Raw genomic sequence first — 18,750 nt, 5'->3', positions numbered from 1 at the left:
ATATCCAAAAGTCTTAGATAATAAGGGATAAAGTCAAGCTAGATGCTTATATTTGACCTTTATGACTTGATAACTGCAACTGAATCCACAGATATATGGTCCAGCATTGGACATCTGGCCTAAGCCATGTAAATTAGAGTCCATTTCCAGAATTTTTTAAAGATAGAAAAGACCATCAGTTGCTTTCTGGATTGGATGATGTTAAATCTGAACTTCATATATTTGTATTTCATCAGGTTGAGAAGGCTTAGGTCAAAGCCAGAGAGAAAAGAGAGAGAGAGAGAGAGCTCAAGTACTCAAGCCCCTAATTCTAGTTTTCATAAGCAGGAAATGCCCAGTTGATTCTTTACTCCTTTCATTCTTTCCTTTCCACAACTTGATATTGTAATCCAATGAATTCTTTTTTTTTTTTTTTGCCTACACTAGTTGGAGATGGGTTTTTATTGCTTATCAAATCATTAGCAGCAGCAATATCTCACATCTTCTAGATTAAATCCCTTACTAATTAAACAAATTTACTAATAAATAAAATTAATTTTGAAATACCAAATGAATTATTTTTACTTCAAGAAGAATCAACTTACCATCTCAATAGAAAAACATTGTTTATTTCAAAATTCTGGATTATCCCATAGGTAAGACCTCATATCTAATTTTGCAATACCAATTTTGTATGCTCTGTTTTTTTTTATTATTTTAGGAAATATATGTGGTGTTGTCTTTAATTATCAGATAAAATGTTCCTGAACATGAGGAGAGCATGTTCTCCTCAGTCTCAAATAAATTTGAGTGACTTACTCAACTGATTTTTGGGAAAAAAAGTTATTGATTGTAAAGGATCAACATGGTACAGTGCTAGGTAATGCTAGACACAATCCAAAGTATATTTGTTATCATTTAATTTGCCTTGAGGCAACATCTCAACGTATTAGAGAAGAGTAAGGAGGAGGAGAAGAAGAGGAAGAGGTGGAGGAGGAGAACAGCTTGTAAAAGTTGGTAGATTGTGAACAGAAAACAGTGTTCTTATCCATATATATGTATATATTAATAAATATTCTACTTTTATTAGCCTTGAGGACTTTAGGAACACTTGATATGATCTTTGGTGTATTATGGAGCTTATCTTTTCAAAATAATGAATATTTAAATTACTAATATATTCACATTTACATGCTGTAATACAGTGGTAGTAAAGTCAGCTGTTAAATTCCTATTTATTTGTATTATATATGTCTCCCTACTTATCTGTATGATATATGAGTTTTTAATGACAGTTCACTTATGTAACATGGAAAAATAATGTATTAATGATATATTATTTATAACATTTAAATAACATTCAGAAAAGTTTTATAGTTTACAGGTTATGTGAAAATGAAACACAACCTAATAAACCATTTTTCTCCCACTACTTTTCAGGGGAAACAGACAGTACATTGAATTTGATTTCCTGCTGAAGCTGCAGATAATGAGGACTTATCATTGCCTACCGCTATTCATCTGGACCTGTATGTTTCATACAATTGATGCTATCCCATTTCAAGAAAAAGCTAACAGTGAAAGGATAGTGGGTCTGACACAAGATGATGGTAAAACGCTACATCGCACCAAGCGTGGCTGGATGTGGAATCAATTCTTCTTGTTGGAAGAGTACACAGGTACAGACACACAATATGTAGGCAAGGTAAGAATTTTTATATAAGTCTAGAAGCTGAAAGTGATAGTTTTTTTTTACAGCAGCTTTCCACATCACTAATGATTATTTTAAAATATTTGACAAATGGCGATGTGCAGAAGGCATCATGTTGTAAATTCTTTCTGTAGGATAGTGTGGGGAATGTGATTTATTCAGGTAGTTAGTTTAGGTCAGTATCCATAGTAAGCCTCAAAATAAAATAACTAATTTGTGGACTTAATTCCTTATTAATCAGTTAGATATGAGTTAATATTATGTGTGTGCATCTAAACGATTAAAAAAAACTTTCTTTGAAATTTAAAGTTATGGGTAAATAATAACTCAGTGTGTTATATGAAGCAAAGCAAAATGCAATTGCAATATACCAAAAGTTACTAAAATGTATTGGTCTCTGCTGATGAATAATTTATCAAAAAAGTTAAATTAAAATGTCATTAAGATTTCTTAACTCCATATTTCTGATATTTTCTAGGATTGTGGAGGGAGCTGGGTCTGTAGATAGGAAGTGCTAGTAAAAAAGTTAAAAATTGTACGTGGATAAATCCAAGGTGGTAGGATTGCATATGGCAAGATAAAAGAAACACAAACACACATGCGAACACACATGCACACATCTACACAAACGTTAGTCTAATGGGATGAAGTTAGACCACTACTATGAAACGCCCAAACACATGTGTGTTTTTACACACAGCATGGGATGTGAATCTGTGTTAAACTATCTTGTACAAATTCACTGTGGGTGGAGCACAAATCTGGGATGATCAATTTGCTTTCAGTGTCAGGGTGTACCAAAGGACCAAGAGGATGAATTATGAGGATTTTTTATAAGGAAATACTGTAGAATATTTTATGTCATTTCAGATGTTTGCAATATAAGAGAGAAAAGTCAGAAGTGTTGAAATTAAGAGCAACTTTTGTTTTCACAATAATGCAAACTGAAGTTTACTAATTCTGTTTTCTATAATAAGGGACACCTTTGGTTCTTACTCAGGAAGATTACAAAGTAATAACAATTGCCATGTAGTTTCACTGTAATTTGAATAGACACATGTGACTGAATTACTTGGGCAGAATAGAATACTGCTCAAGAGAAGAATTAAATTTAACAAGAAGCATAGCAAAGTCTCCTACTATTCTGTTAGAGAAACTTCATATGCAATTGATTTTTTACACATTAGATCTAGATCTTGAAAAATCCATAGCTATCATGGATTAATAATCAATTGCTCACTTGTTTATAATTATTGAGAACTGAGCAGATTTAAGTATTTTAATATCTGGTTGTTAAAACATATTTATTGCATGAAGAGATAAACTTAAGGAGATAGTATTTATTATTTCTAAAGGAAACAGTATTCATACAATAATTCTGAAATATCAACTTAATTGACCAATACATTTTAGTTAAAAGATATGTATTTTTTTAAAATTATTTGGCCGCTCCGCGCGGCATGTGGGATCTTAGTTCCCTGACCAGGGATCAAACCTGCGCCCCCTGCTTTGAAAGCACAGAATCTTAACCACTGGACCGCGAGGGAAGTCCCAGAGATATGTATTTGTACTTGATTTGCTAAGTGTAATTGTCGAACTGCCTATAAATAGTCACCATTTAAATTCAATAAGGTATCTTTTTTACAGAATTAGCTCTCATTTTTTCATAGTTTTAATTCCAAAACGTTTACTATTCCATAGCTGAAATTATCCAAAGTATAATCATAGAATTCTGAACTGGAAGGGAATTCTAACATTCATGAAACTCTTGGTTACAACTGGATACTACTGGTGTAGGTGTTAACTAAAATGATGAGAAACAGAAACACCAGCTGTCAAATCGTTAGGAGTCTGGTTTATATTCGACTGAGTATCAAACGGTGGGATGACTCTCTCTCTTGCACTTTCATATGTTAATGTGTGCACTAAATATGGATATTTTCCCCAAGCATATATAAAATGATGTTCTTGGATAGGCGATTTTCTCTTAGGCTTTTAGAGTATGGCAGTATGATTTGTACAGAGACAGAAATAAAGTCTGAAATTTCCTGAAGGATATTTAATAAATTTTTATAGCACATTATAGTGTTTTTCAGAATCTAAATAAATGATCTTTATAAAGGTTTTAGAATGTCATTACTTATGGTGCAGTACATGTACCAGCTGCTTTATGGGCACATTGTATCCCAAAACACTCTTTACAGTTTCATTGTTTAAAACTAAGAACATATGAGAAAAATATTAAGCATTAAAGCTAGGTGCTCAGGACAGTCTACAAAAGCTTATTTCATACTGAATTCTACAAAATCTACTTTTACAATAGAGTGCTATCATTTCATTCTTACTGCCAATCCCCTCACTGCCAGTACTGTAATACCACATCTCTGCACCATTGCATCAGCACACTAAATATAGTCTTTTCACTTGACTTTAATTTTTAATTCTCAAAAATATATTACACACTGTTTCTTGAATGATATCAATCTCTTGGACAAAATGTATATAGAAAAATAACCTAAATTTACTTAGGTAGATTTCAGTGTTCAGTATCATTGTGTATTCCTGCCTATGTTCTATATTCCCATAATTAGGTAGCCTTGGCTCCTAAAAAAGTGAAAGCTTTCCTTTTCCAAATACTTGACCTCTATCTGATCATGTTCACAGGCCCTTTTCCACAGAGTATCTAACATCCTTTTCCATAATCTCATCTCTTCTCTTTGCTTTAAGTCCTACATCAAGTACATCCTCCTACATAAAGCCCATCTTCATTCTCCCCAGCTAGAATTTCCTCTCAAAGTTATGAAATCATCTATCAAAACCTTATTTATGGCACAATTTCAATTATCTTGGTCTAGTAATTTATCTCCTAGAATCTGTGACATTTGGGATTTGAATTAGTGTTAGATTTAAGGTATTTTTCTTTCTCAAAATATTTGACATAATATATTTACTCAAAATTAATATTTAGTTGATATCTCAATAGATCTTTACTGAGTATTTATTAATCTGGGTCCTGAGAGATCGACACTATAAAGCACAGAAAGAGCAAAATTAAAAGAAATATATTTCCTGTTCTTGACACATGTTACACCAAAGTTGATTCCCTTTCTATATTTCTGTTATACTCGAGGGCCCTAATTGTAACTAAGCCCCTCCCATTTTGCTCTAGGACCTCAAAACAGCACATACAGTTTAGAATCATTTCACTCCAAAATAACTACCACAGGTATTTAGAATTAAAAGTTAAATAAGTGCTGATGGAATCAGGAATTATAACTACTTCTAGAAAAATTTTCATTTAAAATATATTAGTGAGCATATTTTTTCTGGAATATAAGTAAAAAACCGTTCAAAAAATATTAGAATGTGGTAGAAAATGTTTATTAGTATGATTGCCAATTATATGTGTGATTTTTCCTGATATCTTCCACCTATTTCGCTGCTTTTGAACTGTTTCAATACTCCAACATTCTCTTCCTCTACTTCCAAACTTTCAGAGGATCAAATGCACCCTTACATACTCATCAGTGTTAAAAAAAGAAGAAAACAAAAGAAAAAAGAAAGAAATAGAAGTAGTAGATTCTTCAGGAGGGTACAGGGAGAGCGACAGGGGAAAGTATTTAAGCACAAGCATCATTAATTATAATTATTAGTAATAATTATCATTATTATCATTATCATAAAAGGAATTTGTGCTACCTACAAAAAAACAGGTCTAGAAAATTAAAAATTAATTTAAAAAATCAAAGATAACTATAAGCATACCAAGACAAGGTAAATTGTTTACATATTTCTACTTATTTACTAGTTATATTTTCTTAACATTCTTGATTTTCTATTGTTTATGAATATTTTATTATTGCCTTTCTCATTCAATGTTGTGTTTTTGGATATTGTTAAAATGTCAATATTAGTCATGTCATATTATGTCATATACACAATCATAATCATTTAAAAAATTTCCAAATGTTCTATTTAGACTGTCTGGTTTTATACGTGCATGTGCGCGCACACACACACACACACACACACACTCACGTCTCTCTGGGATAAAAATTTTGTACCTGATAATTTTTAGTGTGTTTTAAATTATCTTTAGGATGAACTGGGAGATTGGGATTGACATATATACACTAATATGTATAAAATGGATAACTAATAAGAACATGCTGTATAAAAAAATAAATAAAATAGAATTCAAAAATTCAAAAAATATTATCTTTATTTAGGATAAATTATTGAAAGTGAATTTCGCAGAATCAAAGATATGAATGAGTTTAAGGTTCTGGATGTATATTAGTCAATTGCATTTCAGAAAATTTATACGACTATGTATAAATGTAAAGTCATTTACATACGACTATGTAAACTATCCTATGTTTCAACAACATAGGATATTTGTATGTTGGATATTTATTTGTAAATTTATCACTTTATTTTAATGTGGATGTTAACCCTGTGCATTACTGTTCAATTAGCTTGAAAAACTGAACACCTACAATGTGGGACACTATGCTGAGTCCTAAAAATAGGAGTCAATAAGATGAACTGGTCCTTATCTTCGAAATAGACAGAAATAGCTTATTGTAGATAGGAAATTCTCTATCTACAGTAAGCAAAATGCTATTATTGCTGGCCTGCTAGGAGAAAGACCCAATAGAAGTCTCAATTTAGTCTCATTGTTTTTCTTACCCAATGGACTGAATTCCTAATACCTAAACTTTCACCTAAACTGGAATCATTCTCTAAATTAATAATGTTTGTTTATTTGGTAATTTAGGAACTGCCATATTTCCCTATTCCAGTGAACACAGACATTTTTACCAGATAATCACAAATATTCAAACTTTCCTCGTGCAAACATTTTGTAATTTGTCCACAATAAATCCTAATAACTCACGTTAAGGGTCTTATAGCTATGCTGGTGGTGTTCATGGGAAAGGTGTTAGAAAGTTATTCTAAAAATTGTCCAGCCTTCTTTACACTGATTTAAATCATAAAGTAATTGTGGTCACTCTAGATATGCTATTAAATTTATAATTAGTGGAATTTCCTCAGTAAATATTCTATTTCTCAGCCAGAATTTCCTAGTGATGTGATTGCTATAAATCATCATAGTTAGAACTATACATTAAAAAATAGAGGCAAAAACAAGGGTTCAAGGTTAATGAATAAGTAACTTGGCAAATCTAAGGGGAAAGAGGCCTTCTTCTCCTACAGTGGGAAGTGATATGTTTGTGTGTTGTTATTTTGTGAAAGTTTCAACTCTCTCGGTACTTTCTAACAACAAAAGTTTTTTTTTTAAATTAAAATTACATTCTCCCCCAGTGTATATTCTATTTTTCCTCTATGAATACAATCAAGATTTGTTGCTATTGTGTGTTATTGGTTTTAGAAAAAAACTTCATTTTAAAAACTATTTTGGTAAATGTGTCTTAATACTTGAAAAAACTGTGTATTGCTTAGTTACAGGGTATAGTATTCTGCAATCTTAGGTAAAGATGATGATGGTATTGTTCAGTTCTCTGTCATTACAATTTGTGTATCTCCTTTTTCCAATTCTTACTGTTAGAAGAATATTAAACAGTTCCATTTAAAAAGTTCTCTTCTTACATTTGTTGATTTTTTCATTTATTTCTATGCAAGTATTAGGTGCATGGCCAATTATCTTTTATGTTTCTGATTAATTGATGTTTCATTATTAAGAAACATCACCTTTATCTTTGATAATACTACTTGCTTGAAGTGTACTTTGCCTGATCCAAATTTATCCATGCCAACTCACTTATGTTTGTGTTTTTGTTGTTTATCTTTTTCCATCCTTTTGTTTTCAGTCTTTCTGTGTAATTATAGTAAAAATGCAGCTCTTGTAAACAGCTCAGGGTTGGTTTACGCTTTTTTATCCAGTCTGATAATCTTTAACATTTAATTGGAATGTTAAGTCCATTCATATAAAATGCAATTATTGATATACTTGGATTTGAGTCTGCCATTTTCTTATTTTCTTTTGCCCCATTTATTTTCATACCTTTGTTTCTGCTTTCCTACCATCTTTTTTGTTAATTGCATATTTTTTAAATATCTGAATTTATGTCCTTTATAATTCATCCTTAACCTATTATACTGTGAATTGAATTAACATTATATATTTTATAATTGTTTATAACATGTTTACAATTATTACAGTCATCTTTCAACAATATAATTTCTCTTGCCTGTAGGACTTCATTCTATTTTTGTCATATATTTTCCTTCCGTATATATTAATAAAGTGCATCATACATTGCTAATGTTTATTATTTAGGCATTTTATTATTTATTTAAAAGCAAAAAATTTAAAAAAATATTATGTTATATTACATGATTACCACTTCCAGTCATGCTTTTCATTCTTTCATGTACATCTTAATTTCTGTATGCTATCATTTCCCTTCAAACTGAAGACTTCCTTTAGCATTACTTGTAGTGTGAGTTTGCTGGAAGCAAATTTTCTTAGCTCTTTTTAATCTGAAAATATCACTATTTGACTTTTAATTTTGAAAAATATTTTAATTGGTTATAGAAATACATACTGATTTGACAGTTTTTTTTTTTTTTCCTTTCAGCACTTTAAATTTTTGTTACATTGCATTGTGGATTCTATTACTTTTAATAAGTCAGTCATTATTCTTACCATTGTTGCTCTGTATATAATGAGTATTTGTCTCTGGTTGCTTTTAAAGTTCTGCCTATATCATCGGCTCTCAACAGTTTGTCTTAGCAAGTATCTTACTTTGATACCTAAATGTGTTTTATTAATCCTGCTTGGTATTCACTGGCCTTCTTAGACCAGCAGATCTTTTTTCACTAAATTTTAAAATGTACGATCATTTTATTTTTGTGGCCAGTTCTACAAAATTAATAAACAGCATGGACATGTAGATTTAAACCACTCAAACACCAGAAAGACCAAGAGTAAAAAGACAGAAAATCCCAAGTGAATGTGATATGAACAAGCTGGAACTCTCATGAATTCAAGTTGAACTATGAATGCTAGAAACATTAAAGGAGACCAAAATGGAGAAATACAATATGCTTAGGGATTAGAAGATTAAAAAATAATCTAAAGATTAAATGCCATCATAATCAATATCCCCGTGTATTTCTTTTATTTTGAATTAATTTCAAACATTCTGAGGGTCGTTCAAATTGTACAAAGAACTATACAGCATTCAGCAAGATTTACCAATTATCAACATCTCACCCATTTTGTTTTATCACTCTTTTTATTTATACAGATTTTATATTGTGGCTGAACCATTTCAGTTTTGTCATTACTTCTAGGACTTGTCTCTTTCTGAGCTCTATAGGAGTAGTTGCAAACCCACAATAACTTGGCAAGATTGAACTCTAATTTCTGTTTCCTGCTGATGAAATCCACAACTGCTTAGCCTTCTTGCTGACATTTTCTACTAAGTTTCCTGGAGTCAGATATTGTGCATGTGAAGTTTAGACATCAACCTGGAGATGTTGACGGAGACTTGAGGGTTCCATTCTCTGTGACCCTCTCCTCCCTAAGATTGTGCTCTCCAGTTTCTATCTACCCTGGCAAACCCAAACTCCAATCAGTGTCTCCTCAGCCCAGTAATACTGCTTCTTCCTGCTTGGGCTCTAATTATATGTTCCTAACTGTATCTGGAAAGTACCCTTAGAGGAAAAGTCTGGTAATGATATTAGGCCACAAAAATTTAACTCAAGGTCATAGGCTTTGCAACACCGCCTCTTTTGATTGGTGTTCCGTGTCATCAAGCAGTTTTGTCTGTCTGTATATCCTTTGTTTGGGTCATGCTTTCATAATTATTCTCAGTGGATATATTTGTCCGGTGAAATTACCTGTGAGGATAAAAACCTAAATATCAAAATTGCTTTTGAGAAAACACATCATGATGTGACTATGCACATTTCATGAATCAGTAAGGCTTATTATAATATTGTAAGATTTAAAAATGTTTCAAATGTGCTAAGTCAAAATAAGCTCTATTTTTTTCCCCAAAGGTATACTTATTATTTCTGTTTCATGGTTTATTATATTAGGTAGGACTTTCAGAGTGTTTTATATCATAAGTGGTAGTGTGAGTTAGTTCCTTACTGTGATATGTTACTCTAAACAATACGATCCTTGGTATTTTAAGGTTCTCTGGCATGTTAAGAAACATGATGGCTCACTGTTTTCTTCCTGGCAAAGAACTCAGACCTTCAAATGGAAATTTGCTGTGGCCATTTGTAAATGTTTTCTATTCACTTCTTGTCTGGACCAGCAAGCATATTTTAGAGTCACATTTCTGCTTTTCCATTCTTATCTCAAATGCCCAGTGAGAACAATGATAGATGTCCCTTCTTTCCAGGGCAGTTTTGAACACCACCACTCAATCTACCAGTACATCAGTGAGAGCATGAGGGCAGAAGTCAGGTGTCACTAGTTAGCCTGCCTGTTTTGAACTATCTACTCTTCTACTGTGTACATAACAGGGTTATATAAAATAAAGAACATTTTGTAAAAATACTTCCGTTATGTCCATTGAGACTGGCTTATTCTTTGAAAATATAGATTTTCCCCCCTAGTTCAGTGTCTGGCATTTATTAGCACTCAATTCAATGTTGAAAAGTAATCTAGGTTTTTGAGCACAGGAGTGTGATGTTATCATCACTATTATAATCACTGCACTGATTAAGCACAAGATAGAAGTGAAAATGAACAGGCGGATGGCTTCCAAACTCACTGAACTGCTTTAATGGAGTTTTGCAAAAGGAAAGAAATATCACATATCATGATGTTTTACTTATTAATTTTCATAAGTACAAAAATCATTATTTTGCTCATTAAAGATGGCCTTTTTTTAACATCAAGACGTGATTTTAACAAAATGGAGCAGAAGAGGGAAAAACTGTCTTAAAATATATTATGCAAAATAAGTTGGTAAAATTGAGCCACATTAAATATTATAAACAATACATGTTACTTTGTTAATTTTTAATGTGATTTAAAAAGTAAAGATGCATTATAAACACTGTTTTAACCTTAAATTCATTCATGATATTAAAGCAGAAAATGAAATCACAGTACAAAAATGAAAGTCCATACAAAGAAATATTTATTAACACATGTTTCTGAAGATATATTATGGTAGAGAGACAGACACTCAAATCAGTGAAACTTTTTGCTGTTGGTGTTGCTGTTAGAATTACTTGAAAAGCCTTGGTCATGGAAGGAGTTGCAATTGGATATTGTTTTACAGTTATATGTTTGTGATAAATTTAAATTCAGTCTCAAATGTATATCAATAGTTAATATGATTTGCACTGCTAATCTTCAAGGAAACTTTGAAGTAAAGAATACAAACTAAAATAGAGGCCATAAAGGTGACTGCAAGCTAAAGTACAAAAGCAAGTGATGTAATTATGTAATCAGATATCTAGCAGGACTTTCCACAGGCTACACTGAACTTAGTAACTTAGGTTTTCCAATTTCTTAGGCCATTAACTGAAGTCATAGTATAGAACTAATATGGAAAGCACATCGAGTAATTAATCTTAAAGCCCCATCTCATTATTAGGTATCACTTCAAAGATAGATAAAAATATAAACTTTTTTTAACTTAAAAAAAAAATTTTAACATCTTTATTGGAGTATAATTGCTTTACAATGGTGTGTTACCCTCTGCTGTATAACAAAGTGAATCAGCTATATGTATACGTATATCCCCATTTCCCCTACCTCTTGCGTCTCCCTCCCACCCTCCCTATCCCACCCCTCTAGGTGGTCACAAAGCACCGAGCTGATCTCCCTGTGCTATGTAGCTGCTTCCCATTAGCTATCTATTTTACATTTGGTAGTGTATATATGTCAAAGCTACTCTCTTACTTCGTCCCAGCTTACCCTTCCCCCTCCCCGTGTCCTCAAGTCCATTCTCTACGTCTGTGTCTTTATTCTTCTTCTGCCACTAGGTACATCAGAAACATTGTTTTGTTTTTTAAGATTCCATATATATGTGTTAGCATACGGTATTTGTTTTTCTCTTTCTGACTTACTTCACTCTGTATGACAGACTCTAGGTCTATCCACCAAACTACAAATAACTCAATTTTGTTTCTTTTTATGGCTGAGTAATATTCCATTGTATATATGTAACACATCTTCTTTATCCATTCATCTGTTGATGGACACCTAGGTTGCTTCCATGTTCTGGCTATTGTAAATAGAGCTGCAATGAACATTGTGTGACATGACCAGTTTTGAATTATGGTTTTCTCAGGGTATATGCCCAGTAGTGGGATTGCTGGGTCATATGGTAGTTCTATTTTTAGTTTTTCAAGGAGTCTCCATACTGTTCTCCATGGTGGCTGTATCAATTTACATTCCCATTAACAGTGCAAGACAGTTCCCTTTTCTCCACACCCTCTCCAGCATTTATTGTTTGTAGATTTTTTGATGATGGCCATTCTGACTGGTGTGAGGTGATACCTCATTGTAGTTTTGATTTGCCTTTCTCTAATGATTAGTGATGTTGAGCATCTTTTCATGTGTTTGTTGGCAATCTGTATATCTTCTTTGGAGAAATGTCTATTTAGTTCTTTGGGCCATTTTCGGATTGGGTTGTTTGTTTTTTGATATTGAGCTGCATGAGCTGATTGTATATTTTGGAGATTAACCCTTTGTCAGTTGCTTCGTTTGCAAATATTTTCTCCCATTCTGAGGGTAGTCTTTTTGTCTTTTTTATGGCTTCCTTTTCTGTGCAAAAGCTTTTAAGTTTCATTAGGTCCCATTTGTTTATTTCTGTTTTTATTTCCATTTCTCTAGGAGGTGGGTCAAAAAGGATCTTACTGTGATTTATGACAAAGAGTGTTCTTCCTATGTTTTCCTCTAAGAGTTTTACAGTGTCCGGTCTTACATTTAGGTCTTTAATCCATTTTGAGTTTATATTTGTATATGGTGTTAGGGAATGTTCTAATTTCATTCTTTTACATGAAGCTGTCCAGTTTTCCCAGCAACACTTACTGAAGAGACTGTCTTTTCTCCATTGTATATCCTTGCCTCCTTTGTGATAGATTAGTTGACAATAGGTGCGTGGGTTTATCTCTGGACTTTCTATCCTGTTCCATCAATCTATATTTCTGTGTTTGTGCCACTACCATATTGTCTTGATTACTGTAGCTTTGTACTATACTCTGAAGTCAGTGAGTCTGATTCTTCCAGCTCTGTTTTTTACCCTCAATTTTGCTTTGGCTATTTGGGGTCTTTTGTGTCTCATACAAATTTTAAGATTTTTGTCCTAGTTCTGTAAAAAATGCTACTGGTAATTTGACAGGGATTGCATTTAATCTGTAGATTGCTTTGGGTACTAGAGTCATTTTGACAGTATTGAGTCTTCCAATGTAAGAACATGGTATATCCCTCCATCTGTTGTGTTACCTTTGATTTCTTTCATCAGTGTCTTATAGTTTTCTGAGTACAGGTCTTTTAGGTAGTTTTATTCCTAGGTATTTTATTCTTTTTTGTTGCAGTGGTGAATGGGATTGTTCCCTTAATTTCTCTTTCTGATATTATGTTGTTAGTCTATAGGAATGCAAGAGATTTCTTTGCATTAACTTTGTATCCTGCAACTTTACCAAAATCACTGATTAGCTCTAGTAGTTTTCTGGTGGCATCTTTAGAATTACGTATGTATAGTATCATGTCATCTGCAAACAGTGACATTTTTACGTCTTTTCCAATTTGTATTCATTTTATTTCTTTTTCTTCTCTGATTGCCATGGCTGGGATTTCCAAAACTATGTTGCAAAATAGTGGCGAGAGTGGACATCTTTGTCTCATTCCTGATCTTAGAGGAATGCTTTCAGTTTTTCACCACTGAGAATGATGTTTGCTGTGGGTTTGTTGTATATGGCCTTTATTATGTTGAGGTAGGGTCCCTCTATGCCCACTTTCTGGAGAGTTTTTATCATAAAGGGGTGCTAAATTTTTTCAAAGGCTTTTTCTGCATCTATTAAGATGATCATATGGTTTTTATTCTTCAATTTATTAATATGGTGTATCACATTGATTGATTTGCATATGTTGAAGTATCCTTGAATCCCTGGGATAAATCCCACTTGATCATGGTGTATGATCCTTTTAATGTGTTGATGGATTCTGTTTGTTAGTATTTTGTTCAGAATTTTTGCATCTATGTTTTTCAGTGATACTAGTCTGTAATTTTCTTTTTTTGTAATATCTATGTCTGGTTTTGGTATCAGGGTGATGGTGGCCTCATGGAATGAGTTTGGGAGTTTCCCTTCCCCTACAATTTTCTGGAAGAGTTTAAGAAGGATGGGTGTTAGCTCTTCTCTAAATGTTTGATAGAATTCACCTGTGAACCCATCGGGTCCTGGACTTTTGTTTGTTGGAAGATTTTTAATCACAGTTTCAATTTTGTTACTTGTGATTGGTCTGTTCATATTTTCTTTCTTCCTGGTTCAGTCTTGGAAGGTTATACCTTTCTAAGAATTTGTCCATTTCTTCCAGGTTGTCCAATTTATTGGCACAGAGTTGCTTGCAGTAGTCTTTTATGATGCTTTGTATTTCTGCGGTGTCCGTTGTAAGTTTTCCTTTTTCATTTCTAATTTTATTGATTTGAGTCCTCTCCCTCTTTTTCTAGATGAGTCTGACTAAAGGTTTATCAATCTCTCTTATCTTCTCAAAGAACCAGCTTTTAGTTTTATTGATCTCTGCCATTGTTTTCTTTGTTTCTATTTCATTTATTTCTGCTCTGATCTTTATGATTTCTTTACTTCTACTAACTTTGGGTTTTGTTTGTTCTTCTTTCTCTAGTTCCTTTAGGTGTAAGCCTAGATTGTTTATTTGAGATTTTTCTTGTTTCTTGAGGTAGGATTGTATTGCTATAAACTTCCCTCTTAGAACTGCTTTTGCTGTATCCCATAGGTTTTGGATCATCATGTTTTCATTGTCATTTGTTTCTAGGTATTTTTTGATTTCCTCCTTGATTTCTTCAGTGATGTCTTGATTATTTAGTAACGTATTGTTTAGCCTCCATGTGTTTGTGTTTTTTACATTTTTTTCCCTGTAATTGATTTCTAATCTCATAGGATTGTGGTCAGAAAAGATGCTTGATATGATTTCAGTTTTCTTAAATTTACAGAGGCTTAATTTGCGACCCAAGATGTGATCTATCCTGGAGAATGTTCTGTGTGCACTTGTGAACAAAGTGTAATCTGCTGTTTTCAGATGGAATGTCCTATAAATATCAATTAAATCTATCTGGTCTATTGTGTCATTTAAAGCTTGTGTTTCCTTATTAATTTTCTGTCTGGATGATCTGTCCATTGGTATAAGTGAGGTGTTAAAGTCCCCCACTGTTATTGTGTTACTGTTGATTTCCTCTTTTATAGCTGTTAGCATTTGCCTTATATATTGAGGTGTTCCTATGTTGGGTGCATATATATTTATAATTGTTATATCTTCTTCTTGGATTGCTCCCTTGATCATTATGTAGTGTCCTTCCTTGTCCCTTATAACATTCTTTATTTAAAGTCTATTTTATCTGATATGAGTATTGCTACTCCAGCTTTATTTTGATTTCCATTTGCATGGAATATTTTTTTCCATCCCCTCACTTTCAGTCTGTGTGTGTCCCTAGGTCTGAAGTGGGTCTATTGTAGACAGCATATATATGGGTCTTGTTTTTGTATCCATTTAGCGAGCCTGTGTCTTTTGGTTGGAACTTTTAATCCATTCACACTTTAGGTAATTATCGATATGTATGTTCCTATTACCATTTTCTTCATTGTTTTGGGTTTGTTTTTGTAGATCTTTTCCTTCTCTTGTGTATTCTGCCTAGAAAAGTTCCTTTAGCATTTGTTGTAGAGCTCGTTTGTTGGTGCTGAATTCTTTTAGCTTTTGCTTGTCTGTAAAGCTTTGATTTCTCCATCAAATCTGAATCAGATCATTGCCAGGTAGAGTAATCTTGGTTGTAGATTCTTCCCTTTCATCACTTTAAGTATCGTTCCACTCCCTTCTGGCTTGTAGAGTTTCTGCTGAGAAATCAGCTGTTAACCTTATGGGAGTTCCCTTGTATGTTATTTGTCATTTTTCCCTTGTTGCTTTTAATAATTTTTCTTTGTCTTTAATTTTTGTCAATTTGATTAATGGCATGTTTCTCCTTGGGTTTATCCTGCCTTGGACTCTCTGCTCTTCCTGGAGTTGGGTGGCTATTTCCTTTCCCATGTTAGGGAAGTGTTCAACTGTACTCTCTTCAAGCATGTTCTCGGGTCCTTTCTCTCTTCTCCTTCTGGGACTCCTATAATGTGAATGTTGGTGTGTTTAATGTTGTCCCAAATGTCTCTTAGGCTGTCTTCATTTCTTTTCATTCTTTTTTCTTTATTCTGTTCCGCAGCAGTGAATTCCACCATTCTATCTTCCAGGTCACTTATCCATTCTTCTGCCTCAGTTATTCTGCTATTGATTCCTTCTAGTGTATTTTTCATGTCAGTTATTGTATTGTTCATCTCTGTTTGTTTGTTCTTTAATTCTTCTAGGTCTTTTATAAACATTTCTTGCATCTTCTTGATCTTTGCCTACATTCTTTTTCTGAGGTCCTGGGTCACCTTCACTGTCATTATTCTGAATTCTTTTTCTAGAAGGTTGCCTATCTCAACTTCGCTTAGTTGTTTTTCTGGGGTTTTATCTTGTTCCTTCATCTGGTACATAGACCTCTGCCTTTTCGTTTTGTCTATCTTTCTGTGAATGTGGTTTTCGTTCCATAGGCTGCAGGATTGTAGTTCTTCTTGCTTCGCCTGTCTACCCTCTGGTGGATGAGGCTATCTTAGAGGCTTGCGCAAGCTTCCTGATGGGAGAGACTGGTGGTGGGTAGAGCTGGGTGTTGCTCTGCTGGGAAGAGCTCAGTAAAATTTTAATCTGCTTGTCTGCTCATGGGTGGGGTTGAGTTCCCTCCCTGTTGGTTGTTTCCCTTGAGGCGACCCCTTACTGGAGCCTTCAGGCCCTTTGGTGGTGCTAATGGCAGACTCTGGGAGGGCTAATGCCATGGAGTACTTCCCAGAACTTCTGCTGCCAGTGTCCTTGTTCCCACGGTGAGCCACAGCTGCCCCCTGCCTCTGCAGGAGACCCTCCAACACTAGCAGGTAGGTCTGGTTCAGTCTCCTATGGGGTCACTGCTCCTTCTCCCTGGGTCCTGATGTGCACACTACTTTGTGTGTGCCCTCCAAGAGTGGAGTCTCTGTTTCCCCCAGTCCTGTGGAAGTCCTGCAATCAAATCCTCCTAGCCTTCAAAGTCTGATTCTCTGAGAATTCCTCCTCCTGTTGCTGGACCCCCAGGTTGGGAAGCCTGATGTGGGGCTCAGAACCTTCACTCCAGTGGGTGGACTTCTGTGGTATAATTGTTCTCCAGTTTGTGAGTCACCCACCCAGTGGTTATGCGATTTGATTTTATTGTGACTGTGCCCCTCCTACAGTCTCATTGCAGTTTCTCCTTTGTCTTTTTCTGTGGGGTATCTTTTTTGGTGAGTTCCAGTGTCTTCCTTTTGATGACTGTTCAGCGTAAAAATATAAACTTACTATTACGTTGCTGCAGTTAGCAATCCTACGAATAAGACTCAGTGTTCTCACTCCTCAGTTTTTTCCTCCTACCTGCAACCTGCATCTCAAGCACAGTCCCAGAAGACATTTTTAAATGTTTGGCCATATGCTGCGATTCCTCATAAGAATTTTTTTTGATACTTTTCCTTACATGGATGCTGAAAAGCATCCAGTAGAAAAAGTATACAAAATAGTTTGGAGAAACACCAATGCACTGAGTTTATCTTTGATGTCATCTCTCTTTATTCCTCTTTTGTGATTGATCTTGTTCTATTGATTTATCTTCCAAATTCATAAGTGTGGTGACATATCTGTTGCTTCTGTCTGTCATCAGTGTCTCAATGTCTCTTGTCAGCTTTCTTATAGTACTGAATTCCTAACTAGCTGTATTACCCCTGATTTTATTTTCTGTTTACAAATTACTTTTCTGTACCCTATCAGAGTACTTTTTCTAAATTATGTATCACAGTGTTATCCACTCCAAACATTTTAAATGGTTCTTGCTTAGGGAAAATGCTCAAATGTTGAGATTACAATTCTTTTAAAACTCTTAACAGTTGAATATTCACTATTATTCACAGCATAATCACACTATATTTAAAGTGCCATTTAACCCCCATCTCTCCACAGTTTATTTATCCTCTCCAATCAATTCTCTGACTATTAAATCTTGTTCAATTTAAAAGGTCTACATTTAATATCACTCTTTATGATTCATTTACCCATCTGCCAGGTAGCAGTTGCTGTTTTCTCTGTGATGTTACTGTATATTTTATAGGGTTTTTAAATCTTCTTATCACACAGTTGTATCTGTGTTTGTGTGTATGCAGTTGTGTGCATGCTGTGAATTAAAACAAAAACAAAGTCCTTTTCAAATTCAATGCCCCTAGTACAGTGCAGGCATATGTACACACACACATCAGAGCAATAAGAATAGCTTTCTTTGTAAGGAGATTAAACTTTGCAAGCAAATATTCTAAGACAAATACTGTTGTTAAAGTACGTTTCAACCATGTAGTTGATTTTAGCAACATATACAAATAATATGATGCATGATAATGATTCACTCTAAACTCCCTTCTTTTTGACTTGCAGGTTTTTATATTTAATGAATTTTGTGCATTGAGATCACAATGGATAATATTATTTAAAGTTGTTCCTACTAAACAGTTATTTCTCTAAAGTTGGAATAAAATAGTGAGAGTGATAATACATTGCCGTAGTTAGCACTCACCAGAGTATAAAAATTGACTTTTTTAAATGGATGTGTTCAAGGCTATAACCTTCGTTTGTATTCTATGAGATATAATATGACTGATGAATGAATCCTAATTTTCTCTCATGTCATTTCACTCCTGGTAATATGTGCTTCATCTTGACCATTTTTATGGTGAACAATGCTGGAATCATACAGTATACATTGTCTTTTCTG

The 18,750-nt window shown here is 33.7% G+C and overlaps 1 protein-coding gene across 2 annotated transcripts in view; it reads left to right on the top strand.

Moving 5' to 3' along the window:
* Positions 1 to 1,468: 1,468 nt before the first annotated feature.
* CDH9 (cadherin 9) overlaps positions 1,469 to 18,750 on the top strand; it is an 82,409-nt gene continuing 65,127 nt past the window's right edge. The window contains exon 1 of one of the 2 annotated variants that reach the window (XM_061187678.1): positions 1,469 to 1,684. In XM_061187678.1, the coding sequence (XP_061043661.1) occupies positions 1,469 to 1,684 (216 nt within the window). The remainder of the gene's footprint in view (positions 1,685 to 18,750) is intronic. The other variant, XM_061187679.1, reaches the window with a different exon arrangement.

Source organism: Eubalaena glacialis, chromosome 4 (genome assembly GCF_028564815.1).
Source record: "Eubalaena glacialis isolate mEubGla1 chromosome 4, mEubGla1.1.hap2.+ XY, whole genome shotgun sequence".
Lineage (NCBI taxonomy): Eukaryota > Metazoa > Chordata > Mammalia > Artiodactyla > Balaenidae > Eubalaena > Eubalaena glacialis.
Note: the sequence above shows the minus strand (reverse complement) of the source record. Positions and strands in the feature narration are given on the sequence as shown.